The sequence below is a fragment of the Platalea leucorodia genome (genome assembly GCF_965183815.1).
Source record: "Platalea leucorodia genome assembly, chromosome: 3".
NCBI classification, from domain to species: domain Eukaryota; kingdom Metazoa; phylum Chordata; class Aves; order Pelecaniformes; family Threskiornithidae; genus Platalea; species Platalea leucorodia.
Genome location: NC_138825.1, coordinates 127,583,834 through 127,596,217, shown reverse-complemented (window position 1 = coordinate 127,596,217; position 12,384 = coordinate 127,583,834). Strand labels below are relative to the sequence as shown.

The 12,384-nt window shown below is 46.9% G+C and overlaps 1 protein-coding gene across 8 annotated transcripts in view; it reads right to left on the bottom strand.

Moving 5' to 3' along the window:
• ASXL2 (ASXL transcriptional regulator 2) overlaps window positions 1–12,384 on the bottom strand; it is a 133,444-nt gene that overhangs the window by 18,810 nt on the left and 102,250 nt on the right. For 7 of the 8 annotated variants that reach the window (XR_014227660.1, XR_014227661.1, XR_014227662.1 and 4 more), the window contains 3 exons: window positions 6,759–6,899; window positions 5,156–5,319; window positions 1,478–1,574 (listed from right to left, as the gene is read on the bottom strand). Coding sequence is in view for 5 of the 8 variants with exons in the window: in XM_082306883.1 (XP_082163009.1) it covers window positions 1,478–1,574; window positions 5,156–5,319; window positions 6,759–6,899 (402 nt within the window). In the remaining 3 variants the exon portion in view is untranslated. The remainder of the gene's footprint in view (window positions 1–1,477; window positions 1,575–5,155; window positions 5,320–6,758; window positions 6,900–12,384) is intronic. The other variant, XM_082306884.1, reaches the window with a different exon arrangement.

The following is a 12,384-nucleotide window of genomic DNA, read 5'->3' as shown; positions in this document are numbered from 1 at the left end:
ACCTAGACCCTAGCATCCCAGCTTGGATACAGGAGTACTGCAGGAGACGGTTATCAAAAGCTTTGCTTAGGTTGAGGTAAATGACACCCACTGCTCTCCCTTTGTTCACAAATTCCGTCATTTTTAATGCAGTCAAGCTCTTCAGGCATGATCTACCCTCGGTAAAACCATGCTGACTGTTTCCAGTCACCACCTTCTTCACATGCCCGGAGATGTGCTCCGAGAGGGCTTGCTCCCAATGCTGACGCTGAGCCTGAGCAGGCCTGCGTACGTTCAGTACTACTGTGGGTGACCCCAAACAGCATCGTTATGAATCGCCAGTACCCTGAAGAGTAGCTGAAGAAAGCCTACAGGACTGCTCTGCCCGTGGTGGCACCATGCTTTAAGCTTGAGCAGAGACAGAGCGCTCGGTGAGAACGCCAGCGGCCATCTCCAGACTTCACCCTCACCGCTGCACGCTTTACCACCGCAGCAGGTTCTACAGCAGTTTACTCTGGTGAGAAAGTCTTTGCGTAAACGCAGCTGCACCCTCTAGATGTGTAGAGTGAACAGACAAAAGGTCTTCTAAGAAGCATTAAAGGGAAAACACTAAATGACGGTGGCTAAAACTGGGGGTGGTTTTAACAATTAAAGAGATTAGACAGCTGAGTTCTATACCTTCCTGTTTACTGGCATAGATACACCCAGCATCTACCAAATATAAAGGGTTATTCACACAGAATTGGATACATTTTCTACGGAAAAGCCTCTTAAGAGTCAATCATCTGGGCATGAGTAAATGATATTCCCATCTTCTTAAAGCGAGTCATGACTGGTGCTATAGTCTTTATAAAAACTGCAGTGACGGGCTGCATGGTTCAGTTCCGCAGAGGAAATGGTCCCTGCCCGCAATGAGCGAGCGCACTTCTGATGACGGGATTTGATCGAATCATGGAATTAAGCACCTCTAAGTGCAAATGACTGTTGAAGGCGCAGGAGTCCTACAGATGAGGAAATGGCTGACTTTACGCTATATAAAAAATTATGGCTGAAAGGACTGACCACACCAGCTGTGGCTGGACGGCTTCGCTGACGACAAAGTGCATTACTCTGGGAGCATAATTCACCTTCTCTACTGCGCTTAGCAGTGGGCTATATTTAGCTACCGCGACTTGAGAATAACACAGCTCTACTGTCATTTCAACAAGATTTTAAACACTTTTTTCCTTCTTTTCTCATCTCGTCCACAGACTTGATCATTTTTCCACATGTTAAGTTCAAGAGAGAACTCCTTACTGCAGCCCCCTCTATGACCTTGACATTACGTAGTTGTAGGCCTGCGTTTGCTCTCATGGGCTGTATCGACTGCAGCTGACTTCACCTCGTGAGTCACTCCAGTGCTTCAACTTCTCCATAAAATCTCTCTTACACATTCCCCAAGACATTCGCTAGCTGAAAGCCTGCTAGCGTTTTGCTTCGCAGTCTGGGGACGTTTTACCTTCTGACAGCCTCTCCTTCCAGCCTTGGGCAGCTGAAGTGAAGAACTCGTTGTTGAGCGCAGAGCCGCTCAGCTTCATCAAACCGTCCGCCCCAACCTGGAATACACGACAAAGCAAATAGCATTAACTAGCTGGAAGGACAAATGTCACATGTTGTCACACGGGATCTGAACAGAGAGCCAGAGTCCCAGCAGTGCCACAAATCTCTCTGGAATCTGCCTTTAACTCGCTCAGAAGAAAATAAACAGCCTCCTTAAGGCTGTGCTTAGCCAGGTCTGGGATCTAGGAGGCTGTGGCAAATTTTCCTCGCCCTTGGTTTAGCCCAATCCTCTACAGCCCTGCTGCTGCACAAACACACATGAGCAGCGGATGGTACAGGTGGCAAGGAGAAGCACATGAAACAGAACAGCATAGCCTCCGAAAAGCTGCTTCAGGTGCCTTTTGCCCTGCAAGACGAATGCAAGATATCGCCTGAACTACCATCCAAAGCAACGGCTCTGCTGTCTTCTGGTGAACATAAAGAGGTGCACGAAGGAAAAGCAAGGACATAAAGGGTATCATATAAAACTCTGACAGGTATATAACCATAACCATGGATGCTTCAGCAAAACCAGGGACAAATGAAGCTCAAACCCCACTCTGTCTTTGAAATATCATTAACCAAACAGGGCAGCCATGCTCTAGAGTAGGACATAAATGAGGTAGCATGAGGCTAAGACTGGAACGTAGCATGGGGGGAAATTATAACCGGGTAACAGAACATGTATGAGGTTTGCTTTTGCTCTTTATCCCACAGGAGTAAACGTGGAATTTCTCTACCAGGAACACAGAAATACACGTATCATTCAGTAAGTCGCAAAAACTTGCAGTGGGCAAGGCTGATGACTGATGTGCTTCCATTTCTCGCATAAATAATAAACCAGAACAAACAAGCAAAATCCAGCTGATGCAGGATACAGCTGATGACGCTGGGAGACCTGCGCAGCAAATGTCCAGCAGCGCAGGAGCTGATAAAGAGACACACTGCTTTTCCTGAGGCAGGACTTGTGATGCAGGTCATTAAAATGATGGAAGTGACCTAACAGAAGGGTTTGTAGGTAAGATTTAGTTAGAGATTTTTAAGTTTTAAGTTAGGAGCAGCCCTAATAGGGATTACAAAAGCAGAGATTTATTTTCTAGTCCAAATCTCTACTGATCGACTCCAGGGAGCAGAATTCACAAGGCTGTCCTCTACTGCACATACGGTGCTGCCTGCCCCTCGCGTTGGAGGACAGACAACCACCGCAGGGCTGCCGGGGCCGTGCCTCCAAGTGCCCGCTTTCTCTCCTCCAGAAGCACCAGCTGCGATAGCTCAGGCTGAGTCACCGCCAAGCAGAGCACAACAGATCTCTGACCTTTCACAACTGGCATGTCCAACGCCTTCACCTCTTCTCCTGTTTACTACAGCAAAGCCTGACATTTTATAAAGCACGCATCACCACTTGATGTGGTGGGCTGCTCTAGGAGATTCACTACAGCGAAATGTAAAATTTGTCCTCTCAGGAGCCAAGCGATATTATTTAGTTAGTCAAAATTTGTTCTCAGTCAAATTCTAATTCAATTTAAGGACAATTAAACTTAAAAGTCAGGGCAGAAATGTCTTACCATCTGCTGTGAGGTTCTTGCCAGTAAACCCCAGCTGCAAACTCCATCACATCATATTTTGACACATACCTAATTATTACAAAGGCCACAGGACTTATAAAACAATTCCTTCAAATATTTATTGGCTCAGCCTTGGACTAACAAGTCCCCGATGAATGCTGATTGAAGATTAGAATTTATGAGACAACACAAAATGTTAGAACTCCTCCTAACTCCAAACGAACGCTATCTGTTCAGCAAAGCATCCTCTGTACAGCAGACCGCAGGGCAGCTGCCAGACCCATACGCATTATTAACGCTCTGCGAGAACCAGAAGAGCAGCCCACCTGCGAAGACGGAGATGCCTTCACTAAACACGGATGCCTGTGCCGTAAGCGCCTACGTCTGGTGCCCCTTCACAGTCTACAGTGATGGAGCCAATGGAGTGTATGGAGGTGGGGGCTCGGTTCATCTTGCCCTGAAGCAGACACCTGTGTTTGGTCACAGGCTCTTGACGGCACCAACTGGATTTCTGCTTTCTATAAAAGGAGCCCAGAGTAACTAGCTGAGACCTAGGCTCCTGGGAGGTGACCGAGGTGTGCGAAGACAGGCATCTAGCACTAATCTGACCACCACACAGGAAAGTATCTTCAAGGGACTTGCAGATCTGAGACAGGACATAGAGAAGATTTCCATCTGGAGTGGCATCTTGAAGCCGGCTTTGATAGCTAATGAACATTTAAAATGGCTCTAGGCAGGTATGTTAAGGCCTCTGAATTAACACCCTACAACTGAAGTGGAAGCGTAGCGCTGAATCCCACTTTGCTCTGAAGCTCCCAGCCACTTGGGGTAGGACCGCTGAAGACAAACATAACATGAATAAGGTAAAAGGAAGGAAGCATCCTTGTTCCATCTACAGCGTTTCCGCTATTGAGCGTAAACAGGTTGAACTTCGCTTCCTCAACTCATTGGGTTTCCTCCTTTTACATGCAAGTGCAACATTTGTTCTTTTCTCGTCTCTTAGCATCATCCCTGCCTTCCACAAGCTGCTGAAGAAAACACTATAATGTTGAGATTGCTTCAGGCAGTTCTTTTATGTAGCCCTTCGGATGAGATTCATCCGATCCAGCCGAGTTGAAATAACTGTCTCATCAGGAGGCTCTCTTAGCCGTTCTTTCAGTACCGAGGGCTGAGTTCTTACCCCCTTGTCGCTCACGTTAATTGTGCCAGTTCTCACCAACTGTTTAGTGAAGAACTCGGTGAAAACCTTCATGGTTTCTTCTGTGCCGCTGCCAGAGCAAATGAACCCATTCCTCCCCACTGAGTATTTTTCTTCTTTTCCAAATTCCTCTCTTCGCACACAAAGATTTTAAACAGACAATCCACAAAAATAAACGGCCTTCAAGGCTGCCTCCCACTGCGTGCTTGGTACCTTTAATCTGGTCTGTGTTTCAGGCCAGGACACAAGCTCTCTGGAGCAGGTCAAGTCTACTCTGCAGTCTGGCGAGTGTGACTATGCAACAGAAAACGTATTCAGTTTTCACTTTACCAAATTCAGAATTTGACAGCAGTGACACAGGGTCATGAGAAACAGAAGAGGCTGGAACTAAACGGCTGCCTCTGTTTAGGTATCCTGTGGGAAGGCACCAGTCTGAAAGGCTGCAGGGTTAACCCTGTATCAGAGAGTCTGGAAGAGGACAGGGGAGAGGAAGATGCTGAAACCGCTGCCTTCCCATCACTCCTGGCCCTCTTCAAGTCCAACATAACAGAAACACTGCTCCTGCTGTAGCTGCGAATATGGAGTTGATTAAACAGAATTAACCACTAGTTTACCAAACCTGATTTCTTTTTTTCTAGTAGCAACAAATACCCAAACGAATCACTAAAGAATTTTCCAATTATTTTTTTTTTTTTTACACTGTGCACAGACGTCAAAGTCTGTCCCATTAGACATAAACAGGGTATTTGACTGTCTAGTCTGAATTACTTCTGGAGATGCTCCCTACTGACGCCTAAGAGCCCGGCTTCTCTCCGCAACAGCACGCACGACATACCTGCCTGTCCACCTCCGGCAGCAGCAGCAGCAGGCGCTGCTGGCATTCCGTAGGCAGAACAGAGAACGTGTGCTTGTTGATCAGCGCCCGCAGGTTTGTGTTCACGAGGATGGAGTCGGGGGTTTCCACATCAATTTCGGCACACTTCGTTCTCTTCAGCTGCCCTGCAATGAACCAAGAGACGTAAGTAACATCTTACCTGAGGGGATTAAAGGCTCCTTTGGAGCTCCCCGTACCTGAGATTTTCAAAATGCCACCTCAGCAATCCATTTCAAACCTTGACTTGAGATATACGTTTTAGCTTTGCACATGCAGTTAAACACAGAATGTGGGAGGTGCTTTCCAGCACAGAAAATTTCCATACCTCCTATACTGTAGCCTGCCTCAGTTCACCTAACTTTTGTAGGAAACCTGGCGCTCTGGGGACCGGTGAGGAGGCTTTTTCAGCAGGGTTTCTAGAACTGCTTTTAGCCACATCAATTTTCTATTTTAAGCCTCTAGTTAAGGTCAGTTTGTTCCTCAGGATTTCTTCTTGGACTTTCCTACTTTGTTCTCAGCAAAAGCATTTCGGAAGAATTCATCGGTTCATTGTGCTTGCGTAGAAGCCACACCACCAGACAAAGCAGTAAAAACGAGTAACTATTCTCTTTCTGTGTTTGAAAGCCAGCAAGTCCAGCACTAACCCTTATGCTACAGCCAGCTTCACGTACGTGCTACAAATTCAGAGAAGAATAATGAAGAAAGCATTTGTACGGTGTACTCTCTTTCCTTTGGATTCACCCACTGGCTATTAACAGCAAAACAGCATGTGTTTTGAAGCTTAGATTAAAAGTGCATTATTAGCAAAATGGGTAATGCTAAGGCAGACCCTGCTCCCCCTGGCTTCAGGGACGACAGCAACTATTTTTACGGTAACAGTACCTCACAAAATAAATGCCATGGAGGCTTGTTTTATTAGGGGAAGTTTGCTCTCTTAGAAGTCATTCAGAAAATGGCTCTGCAGGTTTATCATCTACTTCAGTTGCAGGATTTCCTCATTACGGGGGACAAACGAAACAGTGCCTACTTTCACCAGTGATAAGGGAAATCTAGGATGGTTAGCACAGATAGAGACCCCGGCATATCCATACCTTCACCGAGGTCAATCCCATCATTGGTGTACGTAAAAGAAACCACAAAAGGTCAGGAGGGCTGAGAAGGGCCTAACCTCAATGAATGGCAAGGAAGCCAAACAACAGTGGGGTCTGAAGTATAAAGATCTGGGAAGGAATTTGTTTTTTCTTTGTAATGTTATCAAAGTGTCTTAAGCACATTAAAAAGCCTGCTGAATAACGCAACTCCTTTTTTGCTTCTCAAACAGCAAGCTGCAAATTCACAGGTAGAAACCCCTGATGATAAGAAATGAGAACGGGCTTATTTGCATGTGTAAGGTTTGAATTATTTCTCCTAATTGACACAGCATACTAGCAGTGCCTTGCGGAGTTGTCCAGAAGTCACTTTAGCAATGGAATTAATTAGACATTTTACTCAATTTTGCTGTTTAGGCTTTTGTTCTGTCATCAGAGCAACCAAATCTCTGTAAGCAGCAAAATAAATATCTTACTTGCATGGAGCCTGTCAGATCTCTGGAATGGTTTCTTCCCCAGCCCTGGCAAGGAGTTATCAAGCTTAACAGAGGGAGAGGAACTGGAGGTGGAGTTCTGAGGGCTGCTTGACTGTCCATCTGACTGCTTTCCTTCCCAAGCTGCACAGGAAATTGAAACATTTAAACACAGGGATGTACGAAGAAATATTACATGAGACATCTGTTTGGACTGAAATGAAGATGCTGTAACGTGCATACCCTAATCCCAGCGGCTCTGGGAAAGCACTTCTAGGATACCGAGACTCCTTTATTCCTGTAGCACTTACTTCCCAACAGGCTGAAAGTAGAAGACCCCTTTGTAGCTATCAGACCGTCACAAAATGAAGGGACAGGCAGCCATTTCATTGATGGTTTGGGTCTATTTCCCAGTTAGTCCCATCTTATTTCCCATCTATATCCAATTGAGTAATAATCTTGTTAAAACTTCCTTCCGGAGGCAGCTTTAGTTTCTGTTAGAGTTCACTGTCAGGAAAAATCTCTTTGTACTTTATGTGTACTTTCTAAATTTTAACCTACTATTGTAGCTTTTGTTCTTTTAGACCACCCTCAGTAATTCCTCCTCCTCTTTCAAGAGATATTTCCACATCCTCCTCCAAAGTCACTCCTTAGCCAAACTAGACAGATTTCACCACTATGAATTCTCCTTACAAATCACTGCCACCCACATTCTCTTTTGTATAGCAGTATTTCTTCTGCCGGTGGGAAGAGCTCCTTCCCTAGATTCTCCCTGCCTCCCTTTCCCTCCTCTTCTGAAGGGAGACGAATTACGAACAAGAGCTGGCCTTCCCTCTGCTCCCTTTAGGTTTATGTGTAGAACAGGTACTCACTCAAGTATGGAAAGGTACTGAAGTCCCATACCTCGAAAGAGAAACTCCACAATACACGTGATTAAGTCACAAACGAAATGAATGCTGGCTCTGATTAATGACTTGAACTAATCAATTCCTTCACCCGGTCCGTGCCGGCTTTGTTCCCTATCCGCCTCTCTTACTCTCCTCTCTGCCTGGTTCCTTCCCCCCTCCTTCTCTTCCGTACGCTAGCTGTTCCAGTTCTGACTACATACATCCCTGAAATGGTGGAATCGGTGTGTTGCTTTCTATCAGAATATTGTTCTCTCTCACTTGTATGCTTAATTTACTTCTCCATCTCCATATATCCCACTGCCCCAGCTGGGAGCTATTTCTATGGACTGTCATGGACTATCTATCATGGACTAGCTATTTCTATGGACTATCACGTGGACAGGAGGGGAAAAAAGGACTCCGTGGATGCCGATGAACAACATACAAAACCCACTCATGTTGCAGTAACATTCAAAGGCTTTTACAGTCACCAGTGTTCAGTCGAACTGGGGGCTGCATAAACACACACTGTTCCTACCCTCCATCAGCCGAACAAGGCCATAGCAAAAGCTGAGGAATACGGCTTTCCTGAGACCGCACGTGAAATGAGTTCGATCCTTAACTTCTTTCTGTCCCTCACAATCTCTAAGGCAGGAAAGCTCACGTGGCTGGATGCTGGCATGGACAGATACCAACTCTTCAGGAAAGACAGGCAAGGAAGATGAGTCAAGAAGGTTGTCTCTACCCATACAAGCCTGTGGGACAACACGAGTTGAATCCAAGGGTCCTGGGGGAGCCCACCAGTGTCCTCACAAGGCCCCTCTCTACCATCTTTGAAAAGAAATGAAGATCTTGGGAGATTCCCCACTACTAAGAAAGGCAAATGTTGCACTCACCTTCAAAAAGGCCCCAAAAGACAATCTGAGAAAATACAGACTGGTCAGCCTCACTTTCCTCCCTGGGAAAATCACGGAGTGCCTCCTCTTGGAGCACATTTCTGGTCACACAAAGGAGGTAATGATGACTGGAAGCAGTCAGCATGGACTTACCATGGGTAAATCATGCCTGACCAGCCTGATTGCCTTCTGTGATCAAATGACAGGATTTGTGGATGAGGGAAGAGCGGTAGATGCCATTTACCTTGACTTCAGCACGGCATCTGACATCGTGTCCCACCGTACTGTATGTGAGCTGGGACATTAGGGTCTGGACGGGTGGACAACTAGATGGGTAAGCAGCGGGTGAAGCGGCCAGGCTTGGAGAGTCACGCTCCGTACTCTGCCTGGAGGCTGGTAACGAGCGGGTGCCTCAGGGCACCAGTCCTGGTTCACATTTTTATTTGGGGGAGGCAATGGGGCACTTACTCAAGTTTGCAAGTAACGCCAAATCTGCGAGCACCAGTCGCTATGCCCGAGGGCAGAGCTGCCACCAGCGGGACCGAGCCAGGCTGGAGGAACAGGCCAGCAGGACCCTTGCAAGGACAAACGCACAGCCCTGCCCCTGGGAAGGAAGAGCCCCGGGCAGCGATACAGGCTGGAAGGGACCTGGGGTCCTGGCAGACGCAAGCTGAACTTGTGCCCTGGCACCAAAGGCTAAGAGCATCCTGGGCTGTAGGGCCACAGCCACCAGATCAAGGGAAGCGGTTATCCCGCTTGGCTAAGCACTCGTTAGACCACACCTCGACTCTGCGTCCTGTTCCGATGCCTCTAATACAAGGAAGACAGAAAAACCAGGAGCGAGCTCAGCTGAGGGCCACCAAGATGCTCAGGGGACTGCAGCGCTTGCCCTGTGAGGAGAGGCTGAGGGACCGGGGCTTGTTCAGGCTGGAGAAGAAAAAAGGCTGAGGGAGACCTGGTAGTCACCACTCTGTTCCTACCGGGAGGCCAGCAGGAAGATGGAGCCAGGCTCATCACAGTGGTGCAAGGCAGGAGGACAAGAAAAACGAGGCGAGAGTCAGCCAGGATATAAGGAAAAATTTTATCCTGATGAGGACAGTCTGCGATGGAGCCGGGGCCCAGAGGGGTTGTGCCACCTCCATCCTTGGAGGTTTCCAAAGATCTGACTGAGCAACCTGGTGGAGGCCAAGCTGCCCCTGCTCTGAGCTGGAGCTTGGACTACAGCCCTCCTTGAGGTGCCTACTGACACGAATGGTCCTACGATCCTAACGTATTTTCAGAGCAGTACTAGAAAGGCTGGATAAGCTGACAGGCAGAATGTACGGTAGCTTGCAACTGTAACGTAGCAGCAAAATATGGGGAAGTCAGAGAGAAAAAAAAAACCAGTAACAAAAATGAAACAGAGATGCTGGAACAAAATAGTTCACGCATGATTAAGGTGGATGTGGCAATAGTTTGGGAAGTGTGAAACCAAAATAAGGAGAGAAACTGATATGCCGTGACCTCCTGCCCTACAAGCCTGACATGCAATGCCTGGGAAGGGCCAGACAGCAGGCCTCCAGCAGCAGGACCCTGGCCATACCCGGGAAAGGCAAAAGCCTCGTTAGAATCACAAAAAATGAAGACACCAAACAGTACTTTAAGTACTCTAAGAGTTTGGATTACTTACTCCATTACTCTATTTTAATATTTACTCTATGTTAGCTGACAATCTTACAAAATACCCTACCTGTTTCAGTCCCTCTTAGGTCTCCTCTGTTCCTACTTCCCTAAGCGAAGATGCAATTCCTCCTGGGGCAGGGAGCCCAGGAGATGGGGTCCTCCAGGAACGACACTGCCTGGTGTGCTAACGAACCCTTCAGGTTTAATCCTAGTTAGCAGAGAAATTGCAAAAGGCTTTTAAACTATCATTTTATGCTAAAGACTTCACACACCTGGCACTGCATTTTCTTAATACCGTCAGGGGAAATGTGTAATTTTCTACTGGATTAATTTTGGCTTCCTTCTCAGACCACACCAGCCTAGGCGTAAAGGGCACAAGCACAGCTTAGGACTGAATTTCAAACAAGCAGGATGATATTAACCTTTTTCCCCCTTAACCTTTTTGAAAGGGTCTGAACTACAAAGCTGCCTGGGAACAACAGGCAACCTCATCAACTGTTAAATACTTACTCTGCTATTAAATGATGCACGAAGCACAGCTGATAAATATGCCTGCTCCTTTCAACTGGATATATGGCGCGTAGCCGCAACCTTGCGTATGTCTGACCAGATGTTACAAGAAACAGTCCAGCAGTATATAACCAGCAAGCCAGGACAGATTGGTCTAGTTTTGGTTTGGATTTGTTTAGAGCTATTTGGAAAGGGAGAATAAGCAAACACACTAAAACACAGAAAGAATTTTGTACTAAAGAAAATCAGCATGAGATGAGGAAACATCTCCAATTATGTAAAAGGTGGTAGGGAGAAGAAATCAAACAACCTGCACTCTGCGTCCGTGGTGGATAGGACAGGAAATCTTGGGTTTAAACCCAAGGAAGCAAGAAAACATTCTGATTAGAGGCTAAGAAAAACATTTTAAGGATAAAGTTAACAAAGCAGGAAGGGCAAGACTTGCTGGGAGCTTTTGGTCTTGGCATCTCTCAGAACAGACTGAAGAAAACATCTGTCAGGAATGCATCACAGCTCCTGCCCTGAGGAAGGGCTGTGGGCTGGAGGAGCTCTCAGGGGTGCACCTGGGCCCAGCTTCTGACGGTTCTATGAAATCTCTTAACCTGACGACTGAATTTCAGCTAAACATTCACGTAATTACACCAAGGATATCCAAGAACAAAATGTTTTGCGTGCTAATATTGTCTTACTGCTGTTGTATAATCCTCTCTGGCTACTTCTACACCCGTAAACAGAGCGGTGACATTGGGCATTGCCCTGGCCCTACGAACAACTGGCACAAACTGGCCGTGTTCACATCCTCACGCTTTCTGTCTCCCCCAAGCCGCGCCGGCCACGTTCAAATGGCCTGCAGGGAATGATGCCTGGCCTGTGCTGAACACCAAGCCGTGCCAAGGATTGCCAAGGAGACTGCTAGCTTGTCCTGAGCCAGAGCTACGTCAGGGAATTTAGCAGAATGGATTGACTGAGTTCCAGTTCTTCTGCCCGGTGCTTTGGCAACGATTAACGCAGTAGCAGAGATGCAGCTCCTCTCTCCGCATGCAGTTGTTTCTTGTTCTAAGCACAGGCTTGTTGGCTGAGGGACTGGCTGTTGGGAAGGGGAAGGAGTTTTGGGACTGCAATCAGGTTAACAGATGTTACAGGAATAATGAAGGCACACCTGCCTTCTGTACGGTAACGGTCTGGTATTACCCATGTTGTCAGGCTTTACCAAAAAGTCATTTTTAAGCAGACTGCAAACAGCTTAGGATTTGGGACCGGAGATGTAATTTTGTTGTGATCTGATTGCTTTCGCTCCCCTTTTTTTGGGCGAGCTTCATGACTGCCCGTCTCAGCCACTCCATCCGTGAGAGAGCACCTGACTGGAGTCTTTCAGAGTGAGCGTTCTTGCTGCGTCTTCCTCAACGGTTACATTTTCATCATCGTCATCTTTCTGAGATGAATCAGGACCGGTCAAGTAAATCAAGGGTGAAGGATGGAAAAACAGGGTAATTATTGAGGGGGAGGGAATTTCTGTCTCATAGAAGTGTCTGAGTTTGACAGATAGCACAGCGTTTTACCCATGATAATTAGTGTAACAGATGGGGTGTAAGGCCAGGGACTTCAGAAGAACGCACAGCTTAAACAGACAGGGACTGCGTACGTGTTGCAGAAGACGGTGGAGCAGGATCAGAA